The sequence below is a fragment of the Amphibalanus amphitrite genome, unplaced genomic scaffold (genome assembly GCF_019059575.1).
Source record: "Amphibalanus amphitrite isolate SeventyFive unplaced genomic scaffold, NRLGWU_Aamphi_draft 000846F_arrow, whole genome shotgun sequence".
NCBI classification, from domain to species: domain Eukaryota; kingdom Metazoa; phylum Arthropoda; class Thecostraca; order Balanomorpha; family Balanidae; genus Amphibalanus; species Amphibalanus amphitrite.
In genome coordinates this window covers 48,543-73,035 of record NW_024882340.1, presented here as the reverse complement: position 1 = coordinate 73,035, position 24,493 = coordinate 48,543, and the positions used below count along the sequence as shown (strand labels likewise).

The 24,493-nt window shown below is 51.3% G+C and overlaps 2 protein-coding genes across 10 annotated transcripts in view; one reads left to right on the top strand and one right to left on the bottom strand.

Annotated features, from left to right (window-relative positions):
• LOC122367046 (golgin subfamily A member 4-like) overlaps positions 1 to 24,408 on the top strand; it is a 71,255-nt gene extending 46,847 nt beyond the window's left edge. For 2 of the 8 annotated variants that reach the window (XM_043339820.1, XM_043339818.1), the window contains 10 exons: positions 10,103 to 10,282; positions 11,211 to 11,300; positions 11,776 to 11,815; positions 17,347 to 17,524; positions 17,939 to 18,107; positions 18,387 to 18,490; positions 19,133 to 19,286; positions 19,570 to 19,706; positions 21,192 to 21,342; positions 23,405 to 24,408. In XM_043339820.1, coding sequence (XP_043195755.1) covers positions 10,103 to 10,282; positions 11,211 to 11,300; positions 11,776 to 11,815; positions 17,347 to 17,524; positions 17,939 to 18,107; positions 18,387 to 18,490; positions 19,133 to 19,286; positions 19,570 to 19,706; positions 21,192 to 21,342; positions 23,405 to 23,566 — 1,365 coding nt within the window. In that variant the 3' untranslated portion in view covers positions 23,567 to 24,408. Of the gene's footprint in view, positions 1 to 10,102; positions 10,283 to 11,210; positions 11,301 to 11,775; positions 11,816 to 17,346; positions 17,525 to 17,938; positions 18,108 to 18,386; positions 18,491 to 19,132; positions 19,287 to 19,569; positions 19,707 to 20,154; positions 20,216 to 21,191; positions 21,343 to 22,411; positions 22,461 to 23,404 lie in introns of all 8 variants that reach the window. The other 6 variants (XR_006253986.1, XM_043339824.1, XM_043339823.1 and 3 more) reach the window with 6 other exon arrangements.
• LOC122367048 lies at positions 636 to 5,185 on the bottom strand. 2 transcript variants are annotated; one of them, XM_043339826.1, is made up of 2 exons: positions 4,666 to 5,185; positions 636 to 1,329 (listed from the first exon to the last, which is right to left on the bottom strand). In XM_043339826.1, the coding sequence occupies exon 2, from the start codon at positions 1,324 to 1,326 to the stop codon at positions 853 to 855; it is 474 nt and encodes a 157-aa protein (XP_043195761.1). In that variant the 5' UTR covers positions 1,327 to 1,329; positions 4,666 to 5,185; the 3' UTR covers positions 636 to 852. The 2 variants fall into 2 exon arrangements, with proteins under 2 accessions (XP_043195761.1, XP_043195760.1); XM_043339825.1 differs by having other exon boundaries at positions 636 to 1,332; positions 4,666 to 4,970.
• Positions 24,409 to 24,493: the final 85 nt, after the last annotated feature.

The following is a 24,493-nucleotide window of genomic DNA, read 5'->3' as shown; positions in this document are numbered from 1 at the left end:
ACCTACTATAGTTGTTTAATGCGTTAGGAGTTTATGCAGTGCTATGAGATGACAGAAAATGGTGAAATTATTAGACTGACGGACCGCCAACGGTGCGCCGCTGCGGCAGAGATCGTCCCGATGCCGGGCGGGAATTTCCCGATGGGACCGCTCTCTCAGACAAATAATTATCCCGGAGAGGACTTATGGTTCAAACGCATATCCTCATTAGGTACCGGCTGGTTCTGGCGGAGAGACCGCCAGCCCTGAAAGAGAAGCTGAGGGATGCGGATGGGCTTGATTTGAGGAAGGCAAAGATTAAGGACAGATGTTCATCTTTTTCACGATTCAGTCTTTACAGGTATCAACAGCGGTCAGCGATGCTCCGTAAACTTTTTGTTATACGGATTTGTACCTGCACGGAGTTTTTGATAGACAAATCTCCTGCTCTTCAACGACACTCCAAATATAAACCCCCAAAGCAATTTAACTCTCCGCACTTTTTCATCTCACATCTATCAAACATGACCGAAATAAGACATCGAATCCGGAAAAACGCGTTTCCGTAGCTCGCAGGCCTACGCTGCGCCGTTTCTCGTCTGCGCGAGCGGCCCAGATGACGCTAGGGTCGCAGCTCCGACCGACAGGGGGCAGCGCCGGGCCACTCATCCAGCGGCCCATCGTGGAGGCGACTTCCCATCACAATGCTCAGTACTGCTCACACCGTTACAGTAGGACACACTGCGCCCCACCCATGACCTCCAAACACACCGCCTTCAACGGAGCGCCCTCAATGACAGTTGGTAGTTTCACATGGGCCGTCATCCATCCGGTGTGGCCGTCTGCCACCGGGACAAAGACCCGAGCGGCGCGTCAGCGCGCCGGCACTGGCCCGACGGCCGCCGGCGGCCTCATGCACTCGCACTCGCTACCCCCCTCGCCGATGCCGCAGAGCATATCACACATGTCATCGTGACTGGGTGTGTCGCCGCGAGCTGCCGTCCGGCGCGGGCCGCACGGGCACAGCGGGTGTACGCAGCCGAGCTGGAGCCGCCGGCAGTGGCGCGCCAGCCGCCGCGAGTCCGGCCCGGCGGTCAGACGGAGCTGCGCCAGCGCCAGCGAGGCACCGACTGGCCAGCGGCGCGTCTCACCGGGCAGTGTGGCCGCGCGGAATGCCTCCCACCGGCACACGGCTGAGAGGCACGGCGGCTCCGCGTCGCCCGCTTCTCGGTGGGAGCGGGACCGATGGAGGGCGGCCTCTAGGGCGCCTGGCTTGGCTACCCAGCGGCCGCTGCACTGGCTCCAGGTTAGAAGTATGACCAGCCACCGTACCGCTACCGACTGCATGATCTGCTGGGTGGGACAGCGACCGGCGTCAGATAATTATAATAGCTGTCAGACAATAATCACTCGAACGTTTTTCATCCATAACTACAAGCGTAAGTACAAGTTTCAATTTCGGGCAATTTGTATATGTTTTGTTTTCAATATGTTTTGCTTCTCAATACTGCGATTAATTTCTTTCTGGAAACATTTCTTAACCCGCGCCCCGCTGGGGGGGCAAAATCTGCCCCTCCCGTTCTTCGCCAATAACTTCTAAACGCGTTACGCTAGCGACGTCAAACTTTCCGTAACTTATCATACATCAATTTTACATGTTCCCTGAAAATTTGAGCGAAATCCGTCTGAAATTCTTTGAGAAATTGACGTTTTAGTGAAGTCATGTTCGCCATTTTTGCCTCAAAAACGGCAAAATTTCAAACGCCGCTAATATCTTCATTTCTAAAGTAATCAAGACGTAACAAAAACGTTACACGTGATTCTACTTTGTCTACAAATGGCTATCTCGGTTGTTTTTTTTTTTAAATGTTGGATTTCGGCCCAATTTTTTTCTTAAAAAATGACTTTTTGGGGAAAATAATTATAAAATCCAAAATTTTGAGTGTATCGAAAAAACCGGGATATATGTCGGAGACGTAATCTATGTGCACCTGCATACCAATTTTTAGAAGAATCGGTTCAAAAATGTGGGAGTTATTCAAAATTTTATGACGTCACGACACACAAAAATTTTAAAAAATGATTTTTTTTCGGAATTTCTAGACCTCATACGGAAACAAAAATAGCACCATTCGATTCGCCGTGAAAAACTGCGTCAGATAGCCATCTTTTGAGGCCTTAACAACCAATTTTAAAATTTGACCTCACTTGACTTGACCTTGACCTGACCTCAACCTGAAATTCTTCCAGAGGTGGTCCATATCACTTATTGAGTGTGCCTATTAAATTCTATGAGTAAAATGACCCATAAAACATGTGTCGCACATGCCCTTTTCTTTATTTTGTTTTTGGTGACCTGACCTGACCTGACCTGACCTGACCTTGACCTTGACCTTGACCTTTGAATGACATCGTATGCAACGAATATTGTCTTGGTAGTCTAAGAACACGTTTTGGGCAATCAGTCTCAGTCCATTCTTCGGCAACTACGGTGCAAGGCCGATACTGTAGAAACTTGCATTTTGTACACTTGACCTGACCTTGACCTGACCTCTGACCTACTTAAGCAAAAAAAATTGGGCTCTTAAGATCCGCCTTGTTGAGAGCTTTCGATTGCCGTTTTCCCCGTCTTTCTACGACCATCGGTTCAGAAGTTGGACAGGGGGGCAGAATCTGCCCCCCCCCCCCCCCCCCCAGCAGGGCGCGTATGGCCGAATAGCCCAGCGCACACAGGGCCGATCGCCAGGTCCAGCACGACATGGGCAAAAAAATCGAACTTTGTGGATGTGCAATTAAACCTATACCAATTTGTTCAAAAATGATCATACTACACTGCTGTGGTCTTTGTTTTCCAAAACAATTGCTATTTCATGGCGAAAACTCAGCTTAAACACGAACTTCGGTATCGTTTGGACCGAACTCGTCCCCCGCACTCTTCGACAACGTATCTTTGATCCACGAAAACAATCACAATTTGAGGAGGAATTCCACATTTATATACATCAAACGATAGCTCCGGGTCTGCAGAACACACATAACCACATCAAAATGGCGAACTCTTACTTGGTTATGATGTATTGGCACCGCAAAGATTTAAAGACGAAAATATAATTTCACATAATTTATGTCACACACAAATAGACTTTTAAAAAAAGTACCGCAGAGTACCGCTTCGAAAATCTCGCTACATGTCAATGATTCATTGCACTACAAGATCCAACAGTCATTTTTTGCGACTTTTTGCGACTTTGGATGTAGCAGCTAAACATCAACCCGCGCCGGACCGGTGCTCGGCGTCAAACGCGCCGGGCCGGGAGGTGTTGATTGAACACTCCCCTTCTAACTCGTCTCTTGGGCCACATAGCGACACGTAGTAAGTGGCATTCGAAAGAGCCCCCGAAATTCCAGATGGAGTAATTAGTCATGTCTAGGTCAGGTCAAAGGTCACGTCACCAGAGGTCATCGAAGGTAAAATGTTGCATTTATCAACATTTATCGAAAACCGGCTCTTACCTCGGGGACCAATAGAGCTACATCGTCGCGGAAAAGTGCATTCAATTGCTCTTTTAGCGGTCTTTCTGAAATAAGCCGGAAGCCCTCAGATTTGGCTTAACCCTCGCTCCTAGTGGTGTTTTTCCAGCCGCGAACGTATAGAAGGGGTCCGTTGGACCCCCGCCGTTTCGCTCCTGATCGAGCTAGAGCTTCGCGGAAAAGACGAGCGTGTTGCCCGTGACAAGAGGAAGCTGATGATACCCAATTGTAAGGTCCTAGGTCATCGGTTGACCTTCCAGGTCAGGTCAATGACCCAAAAGTCGGGAAAATCGGGACCTGTTGGAACGTCGTAAAGGGTGGCTGCTATGGGTTTTTTGGGTGCTGATCACGAATATAATATTATTTACGATCATAGATGATGTCTTCATACATTTAGGCCAGGTCGGGTCAGGTCAGGTCAGGTCAACTAGTAAGGGTTTTGCCGGGTATTTGCAGTAGGTGGCAACCACCTCTGACAGCTTTGTAACATGTTACGAAGGCACCAAAGCTGCATGGTAAATGTTCAAATGGTTGCTAGATTCGAATTCAGCTAAAAAAACTAGCCTAGAAACATGTAAAACTCGAAAAAGTGAACCAAGGTCATCAAAGGTCAATGACCTTACCTGACCTTCTGGTGATCTTGACACCCACCCTAATGCATGGGAGCAACATAATATCCCATGTTTGAAAGCTTTAAACCAAGAAAAGACTGCAAACCCGCGGGTAATGCGAGCCGACATACGCTGAATCGCGATTCCGGCCAAACATGGTCTCGAAAGAAGGTCACAGGTCAAAGATCATTAAGGTCAGGGAATTGAAATTTTCAGGTTAGCTGTAAAAGTAGTTATCGCGAGGGTACTGAAAGTTTCGTTGCGATCGGCCGCTTTTTACGCGAATTACTCGCGAAAAACCAAGGGTTCCGTTCGAAGATTCAGGCCCTGTCGCGCTAGAATGGCATATCGGCCCACTGTGCAGCGGGGCGCGGGTTAAGATTCAGCCTGCTCCTTTTTGGAGAAGGTTACAACGAATTATTAAACGCGGATCTTTTCGAACAAAACAATAAATACATACACCGGCCATCGGCAGTAATGTCGAGACGCAGTGCAGCAGATCGTTCAAGATCATACGATAGCAATGCTTGCTGTTGAGTCTTACCTGCCTTATGTTTGTTCCGGGAAATAGCAATGGGCCGTGCCGGGTGGTCGTTGTCGTATGTCAGGGCAGTTTTGGGTCTGCTCGAAGCGTGTTCCTCGAGTGACGGCTTCAGTCAGAATACCTCCCCTCGGCCAACAGATCAACTCTTTAGCTGGCCTTCGCGTCTGGTACGATAACAGCGTTTGTTTCAAATGCCTTCAGTTATCACGGCTCATGAGAGGCAAAGAAGCGAACAGAATAGGTCACCGAGTGGCGAGCACAGAAGGTAGTATCACGAGCATCGTCTGTGACGGAACTGAAGCGCCACGGCGTGCTCAGGATTTATAGTACGGACGCTGACCAGTGCTGGCCGTTTTGAATGGGCCGATAGACAATGCAAACAGGAATGAGAGGGAGATATGAGACGGCGTGATACGCCCACTCATTCTGTTGTCATAGAGTGGGGTTTAGGACTGAGGTGATAAGTCGCGGTGTCAACGTAAGGCTCGTGCTACTGCTGGCTGATGCAATCGTTCATTATAAGATTCTCAGCTTCATGAAACGATGAAAATTACTTTCAAATTGAAGGGCTTCACTGCTACCACGAGGCTTTCGTTTGCGGACTATCCGCGCCCCGTTGAGGTCTGCCAGCCGCCAGGTTCTAGGTCCTGTTGGGGGGGGGGGGGATGGGGATCCCGTCGTAGGTATCTCTGGAACCGATAGTCGGATCGGAAAATTCAAATGGTTTTCGAAAGATTTCATCGAGATGATGCACAACCGTCTCGATTACCTCAATTCTTTACCTGTGACATGACGTAAAGGTCGAAAAGGCCAACTTCGTCCAATTCAGCCGAGCGTTTCTACCGAAGGAGGCAAGCTGCCACAGTCTACAAACAATGAGAGCTCAACTACTCATGAGTGCTGAGTGCTCTGCAGGGGGAAGTTGTATGCTCCGTGGCGCAATTTGCACAGACCAGCGAGCAAACCATGACAGTACCGAGTGGCCACGGTCATTTAATCGTGGCATACCTTACCCCGGGGTCGGCATCCGGGCGAACGAATGTCGCTACAGATGAGTTGTATGGCATCGGTGACGGTATGCAATTGCATACACAGCATACCAGGGCCTCGGCTAACATGTTAACTGGTGGGCCAAATGGCCCACCAGTGACCCGAAATGGCCCACCAGCCTCAAAGATTTGGCCCACCAGTATAATTTTCCGAAAAATCTAAGTTTTCACATTTTACATCACGACGTAGGTAACGTTGTGATACCGACAGAGACAGAGGCCCTACTACATTGTTACATTTATTAAAAGTAAGAACTTGATTGTCGTTGCCCGCCTAATACCATCACCATTCCCGGTTTCTTGAGACAGCCGTAGGTTAAGCCTCGGTCACACTTCACCGGATTGGACCAATGGACGAGAAACGGACGGCGTCCGGTGATGTCCGGGGTCCGGGGATGTCCGTTCGTTTCCGTTGGACGTCCGTTTCTCATCCGTTAATATCCGTTCCATGTCCGGTGGTGTCCGGTGTGCTCAACCGGACACCACCGGCCATGGAACGGATATTAACGGATGACAAACGGACGTCCAACGGAAACAAACGGACATCACCGGACGCTGACAGTTCTCGTCCGTTCCTCGTCCGTTGGTCCAATCTGGTGAAGTGTGACGAGGCTTTAAATTTTATGCAATAATCGTGAAAGACGTCTGCCTCTGCAATTACAGATAGTGTCGGCGGCTTCCAGCCGATCGAGGTCTGCGAGAGTTCTTGCAAGCTTTCCGATCGATCGAGTGGTTGCAGTCACATAAGCATCTGCCGCAGACCAGTCGGTTACAAGAAAAACTACTATTAAAGAACAGATCAGTTCAGACGGCCGGGGATAAGCCTGCGAGCGATCTCAGACGGCTCGCCGATAGACACGATATAAGCCAGAGTCAAACTAGAGGTAGGGTCGGCGACTTCCAGCCGATTGAAGTCTGCAAGCGATATTATGCGTCTTCACGACCGGTATGATGCTTGCAATCGCACATCTGACCAGTCGGACGAATTTCGAACCGTTCACAGTCAGCGTTCCAAAAATTTCTCATTTGGGCTGAAGATGACACTTAAGAATAAGAATGGATAATTTTCCACTCTCACATTTTAGGTGGCTAGAATTTTCCACTCAGACACCAAAGAGAAATCTGAAGTTTGGGACACTGTTCACCAGAAGTGTACATTACTTAGTTTTTTTTTTTTTTTTTAGAAAATATTAGGGTTGCGCAGTGCGCTTGGGCTTTTGAGTCAATTATTTTCCATGCGACACCAATAGGCTTAATGACCATTTTCAGAGATGTTGGGGTTGCTGCTACAACCCGCTTTTGGGGTTCCTGCTACAACCCACTATATACATATATAAAGTTGCACTCGTGCTGTTCACAATTCCTCCCGATCCACCCGACAACGCCCGATCCCGTCCGACCGCTTCCGAATCTCCGACCAGTCGGCGAGCGATCCATTCAGGGCTCGCTGATTTTTAACATCCGATCGGCCGTAAGTTATCGTCCAAAGTAAAGTTTTATAATCTGCGTCAATATTTTGTGCATACTTGTGCGATTTTATGTGCACCGCCGGAGTATCACCACTGAGAGGGTTGTGGGTCCCTACTCTCTCCTCTCTCTGAAGAGTCGAGTTGGGGGGGGGGGGTCCAGCCCCGTTTTCTACATTTTGTAATGCCATCCTGATGTTCTTTGCAGAATAAAGTGGCCGAAATCTGGGGAGAAATCGAAAATGGGGGGGGCTATGGCTACGAAGGTCTGTCCATGTCGCTGCCCAAGTGGCCCACCAGTCAAAATTCCTTAGCCGAGGCCATGCAGCATACACAGCATACGATACGCTACCGAGGTAGGCGGTGGCCACTGGCCATATATAGATATCTTATATATCTGCATTCTGCATCTGTTGCACTGCAACGGATGCATCAATCATGCCAAGAAATGTTTCTGAACGCGAGTGTATGGTTGTTATACGTGTATGTATACCTAGCAATTAAAACTAATCTCAGGGAGATCCAGACGTGCAGTTTAGGGGGAAGGGGGATGGGGAGCAACTCATGGCCTATGGCTGCCCCGGTGCACTTTTACCTAGTTGTTGAGTGGTGGGGTGTAGAACCGAGGGCGACACAAAATAAATGCCTTTACATCTCACATAACCCTCGCCAGGCGAGGGCCTTTTCCATAACACGGACGGCGGGCGGGGGGGGGGGGGTTGGTACGACCCCTCCCCCTCGCAATTGGCTCCTATTGGCACCTAGAAACGCCAAATTTACAGGGTAGGTGGGTCCACAAGAGATCTCGCCCCTGTGAAAGTTTGGTGACTCAAAGTCAATATTTAGGGGGTTTTGAGGGGTATGAGTGCAACAATTTTGCTAAAATATGTCAAATGTTTTTCACTTATAACTTTTTACCTAGTAAAGATAGAGCATAACTAACAGCACCAGTGAACTCAGGACGTCCGTGCGCATCGAATGCTATACTTTGTTACCAATTTAAGCGAACTCTGGATATCAGTTGCCGCTAAGCTAGTCCAATTTTCCCTTGACCTTGTACCGGTTTTGTGACCTAGTGACCTGACCTGAAAAGACTGGGACTTCAAATTTTCAGGAAAGGTGCGAAAATGTTGCCACAGAGGGTATGCTAAGTTTAGCGGCGCTACGCGCCGCCGTTTTTACGTTATTTGCGAAAAACCTTAGGGGGGGGGGGGTTGCATCAACCCCCCCCTCGCCGGGCGAGGGTTAATATCCCCGGTATATCGCTCTTAGTATCCCCGGAGCCGCCATCAGTCTCTCGGGGCCGCTGCAGTCTCTCCTCAGAATCCGTCTCCCCACGCAGAGTTTATCTCGGTGTGAGCTCCCAGCTATGCAACGGCGCTCCCTCTGTCTCCCGCGCTGCTCCTCTCTCTGCAGACTGCTGGGTCTCTCTCTCTCTCTCTCTCTCTCTCTCTCTCTCTCTCTCTCTCTCTCTCTCTCTCTCTCTCTCTCTCTCTCTCTCTTCTCTTCTCTCTGCAGCGACCCTCCCGCTCTCTCTGTTGCTATCCGCGTGACCCACTCTCGGCCGCTCCATTCGACCAATCGGCTCGTCTCGGCCTCGGGCTGAGGTAGCTCGTGCAGGCCTCGGTCGTGAAAACGAGCACACCGGCTGCATTTATAGCGTCCAGCCGGGTGCAGCTGCGGTCAGCCGTCGCGTCGGCCGGAGCACTGGAGCGGCTCGCGATGAGCGTTAAAGTGGAACGGCCGGAGCGGCGTCTGCTGCACTGTCAGACGCGCATGCATGCGCGGTGCGCCCTTACAGAGGTGCCCGGCGTCTTTCAGTTCACTTCAAATTAGGTACCTATATGGAATTACAGAGACCGCTCAAATGAAACTGGTCACATTCACCGTTCTTGTGATGAAAATATGAAATTTTCATATATGTACATTGATGTTTACAAACTCGTTCTGACATAAACAAAGCAGCCTGGAACTACTTTACCACTTCTTGTATAGAATTTGCTCATGCGGTGATTTGCCTGTCAGTATGTCACTATCAATGAATATATCACAATTTCTACGAGGTAGAAGGATACGCTACCGAGTCGCCTAGCCGATCCGAAGTTCAACAGTGCAGGTGCCGCGTGATTCGCGTGATGTGTCGCTTACGACACAGTTCGGAACTGCTCGACTATGCAGGAGCGCGGGGCTGCAAGATAAGGCTACTTTATTACATACTGCAAGCCGGCTGAGGCGATAACAGGCCAGTGACCGCAGCGATCCAGGCCAAGCGACCACTGTGCCGTTTCCATAGCAACCAGCGTCTGCCTAGGGCGACTGTCTGGATGGTCTGGATCGCCGTCCAGACGACGTGATGTGCATTATAAACGTCCTGCAGGACGTTTATCCTCCCCGCCACCCATGGATGGTGGGGGTGAAAGCGTTTTTGGTATTCATGTGTGAATTCGTAGTCTGCGTCTACGGTCAAATCCTGGTGGTTTCTCTAAAAAGCCACCAATCAAAATTCACTCGTAGAGTAAGCACATCTGGCGCACATTTGAAGGCGACTTAAACGTGTTTATGCCGCAAAATAGTAAGCATCGAAAAGAGATTCACTTGACCATGAGAGAGACACACACTGCATGTAGTTGGCACGCGTCATTTCCAAAGCACTTCACAAGTTTGCGCATTTGCCAGTTACAACAAAAGGACCATGTGCAAGCTGATCGAAATGGTGTTGACCTAATCCCCGCAAACGAGAGCCCGTCTTCTTCCTCAGGGCCAAAGGTGCTCTATTTTGACAGATTTGAGTCTTCTAGTGATTATTTAAATGCTCTTTGTCTGGATTAGTGGATTAGGGTAACGGGGGACGGGTGCCGGCACGTTAGAACCAGCAGGACCGCAACCCACCTCACAGGCTTCTCTTTTCTGCCGCTGTCTCAGCTGAACGAGGACCTGCTCGAGCTGCGGGACGCGCATGCCAAGCTGCGCGAGAGCCACCGGCGGGTGGCGCGCGACAAGGAGAGAGCCGACCGCGAGCGCGAGGAGCTGCTGCAGCGCGTGCAGCACCTGCACAAGGTGGAGGCAGAGGAGGAGAGGAAGATCACCCGACTGGTGGAACAGGTGGGGACCGGCGCGCGTTCAGTGACACTGCAGGCGTGACTTCGCGGGGTGTGTCATTCCTCATTCACACGGTGCAGTCCCGAAATGTTCAGTACCTACCTAGCGAGAGTAAGATGTAATAGCATGTGATATATCAGTGCCTGTTATTTGCGAAGTATGACGTGACCCGTACAGATGCAAGGTGGGACAAGTGCTGGCTTATAGAAAGCGGTAGTAGACGTGACTTTGTGGTACTTACCTAGCGAAATTGTTTTAGAAAGTCGTTGTAGGATGCGAGTTTGACGATAGAGCGGAGTGAATGCTGATGCTTGGCTCGCCATGGCGCGTTGCACATCGGTTTTTGACAATGCTTCGCAGCCAGAGTGGCAGTACAACGCGACTGTTGCTCGGTACATGATTATCTTTTTAGATTTGCGTAGTTCTCAGGCCAAAAAGTTTCGACAGTATGTCACTATTTAACGTCGTTTTCAAGAAAGTTGAACGGATTTGTTGGAATTTCATTAAAATGCAAGTCGTCAAAGACTACATAGACGTTCAAGTGAAATTATACTTTTAAAGAAAGATACATAAATGTAGGTACTGAAAGTTCTACAGAGTGCTTAAAAGATACTGAATAAATACGGGGAGGGGGAGGGGGGGGGGGGCAACGGCTCCGTTCCTCGAATAAGGTACGCGGGTTGGGCGTTAATTCGGGTTTGAAAATACTGCGTGCTGTGTACGAATCACGTTCTATTATTCTGAAAACACGTTTTATTTACTTTCGTCATCTCCTCAGAATGTTCCATTACCCGGGTGCCAGGCCTGTCGAAACCGCGCTGTAGCGTAGGTAGTCTAGAGACCTGTTGCCGTCGGTCTGTGTGAATACCGTGTGGCGAGGAGCGTGCCTCCCCTGTTCTGAACAGCATGCCCACTGTCCACCCCTGCGCAGCTAGAGGAGCAGCTAGCGGTGCTGCACCAGGCCACCGAGCGCATGGAGAAGCGACGCTCCGCTTCGCCAGCACCCGCCAAAGCCAGCCAGGTGAGAGCCAGGGTTAAGTCGCGACCCAGGTCAGTGGGAGTCAGCGCAGAGAGCGTCAGGTCCCGGGTCCGTGACCCAGGCCCGTGTCGTTGCTGACCGGCCTTCGATGTCTGCAATAGCTTCAGACACCAAGCTGCAGCTTTGCGTCGATTTTAGCGGTATCGCTTTCTCTAACCGAGACACTTCGAACGAACGCGTCTCGGTCAAATTGACTCTAAGAATTGGTGTTGAAGGATGTGGTGTTGAAGGATTGCACTGATACATGCGCATTGAACATCCTACTGCTTTAGGTATTACTTAATGGTGTCATCATTCATCCCTCTACAAGAGGTAAAATGTTGGCACCTCGTAGTTATAGAGGAGAAGGTACAGTTCCGATCCAAAGTGTTGCTAGATGTTACACTGTAGGGCGTAAGCTGTTTCTAAGTTGTATTTTGGATGATTATGTACCGATACGTTTTTTTTCTTCTTTCAGGTCGGAAAGGTGAACTCCCTGGCACCATCAGTGGCAAAAGGTAATAAATATTGTCGCTTGCAATGCTTGTGTAGTATTTTGTCTATCTTCTTCGAGTATGCGATATCATAGACCTCTGCACTGTACTTACACCTGACCTCTGTGCCTACCTGTGGCGTAACAGAGGTATACTCGTATTGTTGTGGATCAGCTGCCGCTGTTGACGATCGGCCGTCGCGCGCCGATCCGGTGACCCAGTTTTGTCGATCAGCTGATCGTAATTTGTCGGCCGGCCGCCAGAGGCGCTGTTTGTCCTTCTCGCGACGGACCTGTGTGGCGGCGGGCGGCCGGCTTGTGTGGCCGAGAGTTTTGAGCATTAGTAAGCGGTTACAGTGCTACCTTCGTGTTTAAATTAAGTTCAATAAAGTTCAAGTAATCGTAACATTCAGCGGTGGGATTATAACCGGCGCCGCGTGCCGCAGTCGGCGTGAGCGAAACCGATCAGTGTGCCGAAGATCATCGAAGATGGCGTCGGCCGGCAGCAGGAAGAGCGTTAGCCGGACGTGACGTCACAGGGAAGCTTCGGGACTATTCCGCGGGTGGCGCCACCGGTCAGGTGTGTCATGGCGGCGCCCAGTGTGATGATGTAAACAAACTGAGTGAACGGATACCGGACGGATAATCTGTGTGATACGGGACCGGTGATGGATAACTCGGTGGACACGAGTGCCGGGGCGACTGGGGCACTGAGCCTGCCCCTCCCCGTGTTCGAGTATGCCGAACCACGGCGTTTCTTCAAGCAGTTTCGGCGTTATGCGAGCTTGAAAAACCTGTCGGGCGTGGTGGCCCTGGACTTGATCTGTTATGCCCTTGGCTCGTGCAGGCGGGCGGCCTGGGTGGCCGACCGGGTTGAGGCAGAAGTACAGGCTGCTGAACGGGATGCTACAGTCAGTGCTGCTGAACAAAAGGTGCTGCATCTCCTGACGCCGGAGGTGATGAAGGGGCAGATCCTTCAAGGGCTGGACCAGCGTCGTCTGCAGCCAGGCGAGACTCCGCGGGAGTACGTAGAGGCGCTGAAGAGTCAGATTCAGCAGGTCATGCCAGAGCTGACAGCCGAGTCTCTGGACCGCATGACCATCGTACAGGCGATTAAGGGTGCGCCAGAGGTCTGGTCGCACAAGCTGGGAGAGGGCGACCTGTCCTCGCTGGACCAGCTGGTGACTCACATGACTCTGCTCCATGGCAAGCAGAGGTCAGCAGCGAGGCGCTGCCAGGAGACTGGAAGATCTGTGAGTCGAAAGTGTTATTCGTGTGGCCAGATGGGACATATTGCCAAACAGTGCAAAGGAGGGAGCCGGTCAGGCGGCTCGAAGGGCATCAAGTGCTATAAGTGCGGAGGTGTGGGGCACATCAGTCGATACTGTGCCAGTGGTGGTAACCGAGGTGGTGCCATGGGGAGTGCCAGTGGTGGCACCAGTGGTGGTGCTGGCACCAGTGGTGCAGGACCAGGAGCTGTGACGGCCAACAGGCGAGTGGTTGTCGGTTCGACGTTGAAGCTGGACGTGACGGTGAATGGACGGCTAGTGCAGGATGCAGTCGTGGACAGCGGCAGCGAGCGGACGCTTCTGTCGCGATCGACGGCCGACAGGTGTCAGCTGCAGCTGCGACACAGCCGAAAGGCTGTGGTGGGAGCTGGACAGGAAAGTCTCCATGTTCACGGAGCTGCAGATGTGGTTCTGCATGTGCCGGGCACTGCAGGTGAGGTGACCATGGAGGTCCTGGTCGCCGAGTGCAGTGACTGTGTGCTACTCGGCACAGACTTTCTAAAGGCGGCTGAAGTGGCTGTCAACTTCAGTACCGGTGTGCTCTCATGTTTTGGACAGGAGGTTAGAGAGCCGGCCGCCACCGTGTGCCGGTGTGTGGTGACAGATGGTGCGGTGGAGGACTTCGAGGACAGTCTGGACGAGGAGGTGATGCCGTTCCTGGACCAGGTGAAGACACAGGCTGACCTGTCTCACCTGTCAACAGTGGATCAGGAGAAGCTGAAAGCGGTGCTGGACCAGTCGGACGTGTTCAGCTCGCCAGGGCAGCTCGGACGAGTCACAGCTGTCGAACATCGCATAGAGCTGATGGAGGAGCCGCGGAAAAAGAAGCCGTACCCGATTCCGCCGGCTCTACGAGAGACTGCCAACCAGCAGATCGCGGACATGCTGTCAATGGGCGTGATACGGGAGTGTGCCAGCCCGTACGCGAGCCCGGTGCTTCTTGTAAAGAAGAAGGGAAGCAAGAGCTTTCGAGTATGTACTGACTTCAGGGAGCTGAACCGCTGCACCGTGAAAGACTCTTTTCCTCTACCTAGGATAGAGTCGCTGCTGGCGTCGATCGGTCCCAAATGCCGTGTCTTCTCGCAGCTCGATCAGAAGGCTGCGTACTGGCAAGTGAAACTGGACGAATCGGCACAAGAGAAGACAGCCTTCGTCACCGATCAGGGGCAATTCTGCTACCAAGTCCTGGCCTTTGGTATGTGCAATGGACCGGCAACGTACCAGCGGATGATGACGACGGTGCTGAAGGACCTGCTGCACCAGTCAGTGGTCGTGTATCTGGACGACGTACTCATCTTCACGGAGACTCTAGAGCAGCATGTCGCTGTTCTGAGGGAGGTGTTCGAGCGGCTCGAGCGGAGCGGGATCCGCCTGAACCCCCAGAAGTGCCGCTTCGCACAGTCTGAGGTCACGTTTCTGTCTCACGTGATCTCTGAGGGGTGTATCCGGCCGGCGTACGACAACGTGGCTGCGATCACGGCCTACAAGAGGCCGAGCAGCGTGAAGGAGGTGCTGCGATTCGTGGGGATGGCGGGCTACTTCCGTCACCTGATTCCTCACTTCAGTGTGCGCGCGGTGGGTCTGACTGACCTGACTCGCCGGCACTCGTTCGAGTGGACGGAGGCAGCAGAGCGGAGCTTCCAGGATCTCCGGAAGGCGGTGGCTGCCTTCCCTGTGGTCCGGCCGCCGGACCCGGAGCAGCCGTTTCGGATCACGACCGATGCGTGCTCGCGCGGCTGGGGCGCGACTCTGAGCCAGTGTGATGGTGATGGCGAGTATGCAGTCGCCTTCGCTTCGGGAAAATGGACGGACTGTCAGTCGCGCTACACGACGACTGAGCACGAGCTGCTCGCTGTGATTCGGGCCGTGACCAGGTTCCGATGGTACGTCCTCGGGACTGAGTTCGTCGTCGTGACGGACCACCAGGCGCTCAAGTGGCTCTGGAGCCTAAAGGATCCGTCTGGTCGGCTGGCTCGCTGGGTCATGGAGTTGTCCCAGTATGACTTTACGGTGGTTCACCGACCGGGGACTGCGATTCCCCACGCGGACGCACTGTCCAGAGACTGTGGTGATGGTGACAGTGCTGGCTGTGTGCCAAAACAAGGACTGTCTGGTGATGCTGGCTGTGTGCCAAAACAGGGACTGTCTGGTGACCGTGCTGGCTGTGTGCCAAAACAAGGACTGTCCAGTGTCAGTGTTGGCTGCGTGCCAAATGGTGACTCGTGTGAGCTGGCCGAAGGTGACGTGCCGGCGACGGTCCGAGCTGTGGAGCTGAAAAGCTCGGCGGCTGACGAAGCTGCTGTCGGGGCGGAGGCGACGTCTAGCCGGCTCAGCCTGCCAGAGCTGCAGCCGGCGACGCGGGAGGACCCGGTGCTGTCAGTTGTCATGGACTGTCTACGGACTGGGAGCACGAACGATGCGAGACTTGGTGACGTCGGTGCGTTCTATATGCGTGATAGAGACAGCCTGTTTGTTCGTGATGGCCTCGTGTACCGACAGACCATTTCAGACCGTGAGCCGCAGATAATCGTGCCGTTAAGCATGCAGAGTCACGTGATACGTCTTGCTCACGATGTGCCAATGGCGGCGCATTTCGGGTTGAAGCGTACGATGAGTCAGATCACGCGTCATTACTACTGGCATAACCTGAAAGTGACCGTGCGCGACTACTGCCGTGCATGTCTCGGATGCGCGCGGGTGAAAAGGCCGAACCGTTCTCACCGAGAAGGTGTAGGTAGTGTACCTGTCGTAGGGGAGCCGTTCTCCCAGTGGTCGGCAGATATTCTTGGACCACTACCTTGTTCAGATGCTGGGAACAGGTACGTTCTAGTCGTGTCGGACTTGTTCACGAAGTGGGTGGAGACCTATTGTATTCCTGACCAGAAGGCCACGACCGTGGCCGACTGTTTCGTGGAGCTCTTTGCTCGTTTTGGAGTGCCGAAAAGCATTTTGACAGATCAGGGCACGAACTTCGAAAGCGCGCTAGTTAAGCGGATTTGTGAGCTATTGGGGATCCAGAAGCTACGATGCACGTCGTACCATCCACAAACGAATGGTCAAACCGAGCGGTTCAACCGCACTCTGTGCGATATGCTCACCCATTATGTGAGTGAGAACCAGGCTGATTGGGACCGGTGGGTCAGTGTGTGTGTGTCAGCCTATCGGTTCTCACAGCACACCACGACAGGATATTCGCCGTTCGAGTTGGTATATGGTGTTTACCCGCGTGTGCCCGTTGTGAGTGAGATCATTGATGACGCAGATAAGCTGCAGTGTGACACTTACGCGAATTATGTGAGTGACCTGAAGCGCCGTCTCGAGGTGGACCGCGACCAGGCCCATCAGTCACTGCAGGACAGCCAGTCGCGCTCGTCTGTGGCTGGAACGAGTGACATTGAAGTAGGCGATACGGTGATGCTAAAAGTGCAGGCAGTGAAGCGTGGTAAGAGCAGGAAACTGTCCGCTCGTTTTACTGGACCATATGTAGTCGTCAAAGTGCAGCGACCTGATTATAGGATTAAGCGGGGACGAAAGCAGGTGCTTGTGCATGGTAGTAACCTGAAGAAAGTAGAAAGTTCTGTGCGGGACGATTCAGAACGGGCGACATGTGTGACGGTTCCTGTCACTGTCAGTGTGTCTGACGAGGAACCGGACCTCGGTGCCTGTATTCCGCTGTTAGGTCGGACCGCTGTCGGGCCATTGCTGGCGGTCCGCTCCGATGAAGTTTCCGGTCGTGTGGACTCGCCGAGTAGCGCTGAAAGTGAATGTGCTCTGTCGGACTCGGATAGTTCGGATTCGGAGCCGGACGGAACTCCCATCCGTCCGCCAACTGCTGTTAGCCGCTATGGCCGCCCAGTGCGACGCCCGCAACCGTATTCGCCAGGTTAGGCCCTCGGGTGTGCACCTGTGACCTAGGTGTCCGTACTTTTTGAAGGGGAGGATGTTGTGGATCAGCTGCCGCTGTTGACGATCGGCCGTCGCGCGCCGATCCGGTGACCCAGTTTTGTCGATCAGCTGATCGTAATTTGTCGGCCGGCCGCCAGAGGCGCTGTTTGTCCTTCTCGCGACGGACCTGTGTGGCGGCGGGCGGCCGGCTTGTGTGGCCGAGAGTTTTGAGCATTAGTAAGCGGTTACAGTGCTACCTTCGTGTTTAAATTAAGTTCAATAAAGTTCAAGTAATCGTAACAGTATGAAATACCGGAAATACCATATAGTAAACACTCCTCACTAAGTACTGCTTCTTCACCGGGCTTGTGGCTATCGACAGGTGCCAAAGCTGGCGGGCCTGCGAGACCTCCAGAGCCGGACAGGGCAGCGCACGAGTTTCAGGCGGCGGTGAAAGACATCACGGCCATGATTGACGAGCTGCGGCTGACCCACTCGACCCTGATGGAGGAGAAGGAGCGCGGCCGCTCCAAAGGCATCCGCCAGCAAAACTACCGACGGTGAGCGGGCCCACTGCTGGTCGCAGTGCAGCGTGCTGCTGACTGACGAGACTTGATAGGCTTGCATGGTGTATAGGCGTAATAAAAAAGCGTTTAAACACGATGATAAAAGTGTACCTTTAGGGTCACTAACATAAATGAAACTTCACTCGTTTTCTTTCCTTTTTGTAATGAACTTTACACGGATGACCTTGATTACTTGTGACTTGCTTTCGTGGGTTCAGCATACCTATATTGCTAAATCTCTATGATACTTATCAATGCTGACTGCCTGCGAGTAAAACTTTCACAGCTGCCCACCTCTGGCACACATTTCGCGGGTTTCACATCCGTTTCTCGGCACCACTCCTCAGCCGCAGCCGTGCCGTTGGCATTGTGACCCGAGTCGTGACCCCTGACGGCGCTGTTGGACAGGTCGGCCTCGATGGGCGACACGCTGTCCGAGGAGGGCTCGGAGACCCCCCGTCGCGCCGGCCGCTCGGCCTACCCCGCCCCGCCGGCCTCGCTGGTTTTGTCGGCACAGCGGCGCGGTGCCAGCCTGGGACGCAAGTCGCTCTCCATGGGCCTGCGCGGCGACTCCCAGGTGAGACGCCGCTGCTGAGTCTGTCCGTCTGCCGCCGCGCAGGAGGGCGTTGACCCACTTTTTTTGCCAGCATGATATGCATTTCCAATGGCGTGCCGCCATCGCTGAATGCTCACGTCTGCAAGTCATCCCCGGAGGCGGCTCTAGGGATGTGAAGGTCATACCTCACCGAGTTCGCGTGTCTCGTCCGTGCCAGGCATGGTACAGACGCCGCCATCAACCTCACGCTACGTTCTGGTCGGTACTGTGTGATGATAACCTGCCGTCTCACTGTCTCAGGACTCGATCTACGAGCACGATGAGGGCTCGATGGAGTCCCTGGATCCCTACACGTACACCACTCTGCCCAGGAAGAAACTGGAGCGTGACATCAGCATTGACCGGTCAGTGTCCTGCGAGGTCACTGACACTTAGTGTTCCCAATCCATATCAGCGACTCCAGACGGCTGGCACTTAATGAGAAGCTCACAGTACTAAGATCAAGCCTAATGATGGAGAGGAGTCGAACCAACCAACGCATTTACATAAGCTCCACCGTTGGTTTTTGGATAGGTATCATGATCAAGCTTGGTATAGCATGGTATAGCCATAGAATGTAATTCTCATGATTTGCTTTTCTCAGTGTCTTTTTCCCCTGTTCTAATAAATGTTTATTATTATTATTTATTTGAGCTTAGACTTGAGTTAGGTAAGAACCCCCCCCCCCCAGTTTAGTTAAGCTCTCATACCAAAGTACTAAGCGTTGTGAGAAAGATCCTCATGATGATTATAACCATTTTTTAAGTGACCGAATCCTCAATTGAGCCTGAATATAACGACAAATAACAAAATTCGGCTCATTTAAACATCGATTTTGTCATCCAAAAGATTAAAGATCCGCGAACCCGAACCTAAAAAGATCCTGATACCCGAATTTTGTTATTTTGTTATGATATTCAGGGTTAATTGAGGGATTATGTCACTTAGAATTTGCTTGTAGGCTCTCATACCTTCGAACTCCACGTCGCCTCGTTTCTGTACCGCAGCGTGTCGACTGGATCCACACAGAGTGAAATTATCTCCGGGGTGAACCCCATCAAGAAAAAGAAGGGGCTCAAGTCCCTACTGAAGGGTCTGGGACGTTCGAAAAGTATCGAAGACTCGGACACGGGACAGACTATCGCCGGAGCCGGACTGCAGGTGGGTGGATACGTCCTGAAATTTATTGCTATAAAACCATGGATATAGTTTTTCTTCTTCTTCTTTTTTATTAGCGATCATACCAAATCAAATTTAGATAGGGAGTAAATTAGGGCGACTGACTAAAAGGGACTGACTGGGGTCTGACCTGTGGGCTGATTATGGGCTGGCTTGTGGCCTGACCTGTGGACTGACTTATGGACAGGCTTGTGGGCTGACCTGTGGGCTGACCTGTGGGCTGACCTGTCAACTGACCTTTGGCCTGACCTGCGTTTGTCACCAGGCAATGGCCACCGGAATGCAGGGCTCCGGATCGGATCTATCCGACATTAGCGCCAGCATTCAGGAGAAGGAGAAAAAGGGGCTCAAGGGAAAGTTCAGCAAGCTGTTCAAGACGCCGCCACCGTCCCGGTCGCAGAGGTACGAGCAGGGCCCGTGCGGCGGGGAACCAGTGGTACAGTGTGCGCTTTGAGCTTGACGTGCTTAGTCCATATGACTAGTTATACCCTACCTACTAAGCTGCTTCAACATACCCTCTTCAAGAGTGTCATCCAAACCGTTCATAACCAGTCATGTTTTAAAAGTTTGTTATTTTGTATTTTGTCGTTAACCCTTCTAAGGTATACATGCTGATTAAGTAAACCCAAGTATATTACCGACTAATTAAGCAGTCAACTATTCAGTAGAATTTGACATAGATTCCTTCTGTGTTGCGAGAATATCACTCATCCTCACTTTGACAAATAGTGATTTTTTACGTACTGCATGCCACCCCTTTACATGACTAGTGTGAACAGTAAGTCTGTGTAGTTTATGTAACTACTCCGTTGATTGGCTGCCATGAGATGAAGGTTAACTGTCTTTCCAGGTGTTATGTGTCCCCTACCTGGCATCGCAGCTTACACAATGGCTTAGACCAGATAGACGAGGTAAAACCCATAGCCTATTAATCGGATCCTTTTCACTGCCCAAGCATGAGCGACGCCATGCATGACTTGTTCTGCGGTCGTGTTTGTTGGTGTTTTATCAAATATCAGCATCTAACATCTAACGCCTGTTTGGCCACTCGCTCAGTCTCTTGACCAAGAGGCAAACTATGCCTGACATGTTTGTCAACATTGGAACTGGTGAACATACATAGAGGCCGGTGGCGCTGATGCGCCTCCTTGGACCAGAATTGGAAAACGCGAAAACGCGAACGCAACAGAATGGTATGAAAATGAATGCACCGACTGGTGTGATTGGGACAGGAACTATGCACGCGCAATGAATTCTTTTTCTTACTGAAGGTGGATCTCCACATTAATCTCATCTGCTTTCAAGCATTACCATTCCTCCAATTCTGGCCCAAGGCAACGCACGAGCACTGTCGGCATCTATACATAGTGATTACCTACCTGCGCAGTTTGGTAAACACTTGCCTTGTGTCTACAGTCAACCTATCGGCTAGCTCAGCCAGAACAAATCGATGGATTTGTCTTTCTGATTAACCTGCTGAACATTTGCGCCGAGTGGGAATTTCCATCGGCTTCGACTGCAGGAAGCGTTTAGGACTCATCTAAACGTTGCTTGTTTTTCTTTTTATCTCTGTAATTTCATCTCTCTCTCTCTCTCTCTCTCTCTCTCTCTCTCTCTCTCTCTCTCTCTCTCTCTCTCTCTCTCTCTCTCTCTCTCTCTCTCTCTCTCTCTCTCTCTCTCTCTCTCTCTCTCTCTCTCTCTCTCTCTCTCTCTCTCTCTCTCTCTCTCTCTCTCTCTCTCTCTCTCTCTCTCTCCTCTCTCTCTCTCTCTCTCTCTCTCTCTCTCTCTCTCTCTCTCTCTCTCTCTCTCTCTCTCTCTCTCTCTCTCTCTCTCTCTCTCTCTCTCTCTCTCTCTCTCTCTCTCTCGGCGTCATCGTTGCTGTGGCAGCATTGAACGCGGCCCACGGGACAGCGCCAGTGCCACGGCGGCCCGGGACGCACCCCCGGCGGCTCCTGCACGACGCAGCAAGGCCTCGCCGAGCCCGGAGACGCGGCCCAAGAATCCACTGAACGCCAGGGCCCCTCCGGCGCCGGCTATCGTGAGTAGTGGGCAGAGTCACTTTCTCGCAGCTGCCGGTGAGCGCCCGTTGCGGACGCTTGTCCTGGATCTCCTACCGGGAAATTGAGGGCGGTCGGAGGTCTACGAAAGTGTCTTGCGCCGTCTGGCTGCTTTTATCGATTGTAAACCAGTTGCGATATTACGATTGATGAAATGTGTACCCGTTCTGTAACGGCCGATAGCGTTTTTGTGTCAGGAATGGTCACTGGTCAGTGTTGTTGTATGCAAAATATCCTAACATTGTTACACCCCCCTGTATAGAGAAGTGCTCGTTCCCAGGTGTATGGTCAATAGATATTTTGCTGTTCCTATCAACAGTTTAATTATTTGCAAGTGTCGTAGATGTTGACAATACTTGTATACCTGCCCAACCTTCTCCCATCATTCATGAAGATTTGTTTTCAATCCACCATTACTTGTGTTTTTATGCGTGTTGTTTGTACTACTTGTAGGTGTTGTTCAGTAAGGAAGACCAGGCTGCTCTGTGGACCTCCAATCCCATCCCTTATTCGTGTCAGTCTCAGTTGTTTTGGTATCCATACATGTAACTCTGTCCTTCATTCCATAGTGATATTCGGGGATGTGCGCTAGAATCAGGAATAACGGAAACATGACAACAAATGTGACAAAACGACAACCAATGACAAAATGACAACAATTGCTTTTCACTTATGGATAATGCCATCCCATCAGACACCTTTGACTGACTACGAAGTAAGCGAAAAAGTCCTCTGCTCTCGGGCTTTGTGGCATACCAATTTACGACATGGTATTTCGATTTGAATATGCTTACTCATGCAGGACAGGGATCGGACAGTGATAATTTAGGAAAAGCTGCCGATATGAAATTCTGTGACACTTCGTGAGTTGTTGTTTTCCTCCATATTTTCCCCGGATTCTAGCGCACATGCCCTATTCGTCTTACTTCGTATAACTTTCGTTGTTTTTCTAGAACAAATCAAACACGATTCATTAGTGAATCTGTTCTAGTATGGTTCCAGTGTTATGTTGGTCTTCCTATTGCATGATAAGATCTTCGTTGTTTTCAGACTGTAACTGCATCCTCTCATACGTCAAGGCCCCTTAAAAGATGATCAGGTACATAATCAGTGTTGGTGTCACTCACTCGCTATCATTAAATTGAAATAACTTTTAACTGTGGTTTGGCGTACTCATGCATGTCTTTATCGTATGCATTTTGTAGATGTTTGTCTAAAAAGCTGCACCGGCTGATGTGTAAGTACTGACACATCACTGCAATCGCGTAACAGTGATATTTTTTCGAGAGATGATTACGAATGTTACCTTTTGTGTGTCGTGCTCCATATGTGCGGTTCGCAGGAGGCTAAGTAAGTTTTCAGGAGCTGTAGGTATAGAGCGGACCTAACGCTTATCATTAGAGGAGGATTAAATGATGTATATGTCAAGAAGCAAATTTTATTGCATGCTACTAAACAACTTCCTATTGAATAGAATAGACATTAGGTTTTTACCAAACCAGCCGCCTGAACGGCCGGGACATAGCTGCTTTACTGATGTCTTCGTCGCTGGTCTAAAATATTTTAGGTGATCCATGTGCAGCACTTTTGGGGTTAATGTGTGTATAGTTTTTGTTGACTTGTGTCAACAGCTAGTTTTCTTCTCACTTCAAATAGTACTCATCTCAATCATTGGCGGGTGCAGAAAAGTGTTAGTGGAGCCTGCGTGGAGCATACTGCCTACATTTTTCTGAATTCAAAAACTTGGGTGTTTTTTCGTGTAGATATTACTTATATTGCGATTCAAAATGAAACGTCGCAGTTGAATTGTTGATAAGAATTTTTCTTGCTTAAAAAGCCGGCATTTTTCATCATGATTCCAGATGATATACATACGGCGGCCATATGCATTGAATATCTCCTGAAACCGCCGGCGATTTCAATGAGATACACTCGACATCGAGTGACCCAATGCTCATCAGAATATACTCGTACGTATTCGTCGGGTGAACCCTGGCGAGTTGTTGATTGTGTGAGTACCTGACCGAGTGCTGTGCGTTCCAGCAGATCAACAGCCAACCGTTCACCCGCGCACCGCTCGGCGTTCCCGGAAGTGCCCTGAGCGCGTCGCGATCGTCCCCGACCGGAGACGCCAGGACGGCAGCTCCCAAACCGTCCCTGGGTCCAGCCTCCTTCAGCCAAGCGCGCGCCATGTTCCAGTCGTGATCGCAGTGGGGTCACAGCAGCAAAGGGACAGTGTCAGTGTGGAGCCGCGGCCTCCTGGCAGACTCTGAGGTTCGAGTGGCCGCCTGGACATGAGGCTGTCGTTGCCTTGCCACGTCGCGGTTCCCGAGTGAACGTGTTGCAGTTGTCGCAGGTGAAAGTTATGCCGCAGAGATTTGGCAGAAAATGAGGACTGTGCGCGTACCAGACATCAGTGTCTGTCAGTGATGGTTGGTCGCAATGTTTCCGACCGTGCGATTGTTACTTGGTGCCCGTTATTGGACAATGTTGCATAAGGAAACAACACGTCCCGTACTGAATTGGTTATCATTTGTAGCTACCCAAACAAACCCAAACATGCGTCATTCAGACCGAGTGAGGAGCTCTGGATTGTTCTCCCTCCAGCCGGCTGCCACGCGTAGCTATTGCCAGGTGTGGAGTATGATGCACGACAACACGATGTATGATGATATGATGATGTAGCAGAGACGCGGGCAGTCGCAGCTCTCGGGCATCTCTCGTATGTTCCCCCGCCGCTCCCGACACCGCTGCTCAACTGGAGGGACGAGCGACGACGGCATGCCGACCAACATGTTCGCGACCCGGCCCCACAGACTAGTGCCCCTCTGCGGCGGCCAGTCGACGCAGCGAGGCGACCCGTACAAGGGTGGGATATAGGCAAGGGTGGCTGTCATCAGTGCCAAATGAATGAATGCAATGTCGGCAAGGGGCTGATGCTCGGTGCTGGAACATTAGGGAAAGTGTAATGAATAGGAAACGGCATCTGAATCTGCTGCCCAGCGCGGTATGTGGATCTTAATACACAGCTACTATGTTTCCCTACAGCTGGTTTCTGAATAGCAGGTAGGAGATGGGAAACGTGTGTGTTGGCGTGGATCGGAAGAAGGAACATTCGAGAACTCTTGCTAT

What these genes read in the sequence shown, in the direction of transcription:
- LOC122367048 (XM_043339826.1), bottom strand. Translation starts at nt 1,326, where the DNA reads ATGCAGTCGGTAGCGGTACGGTGGCTGGTCATACTTCTAACCTGGAGC.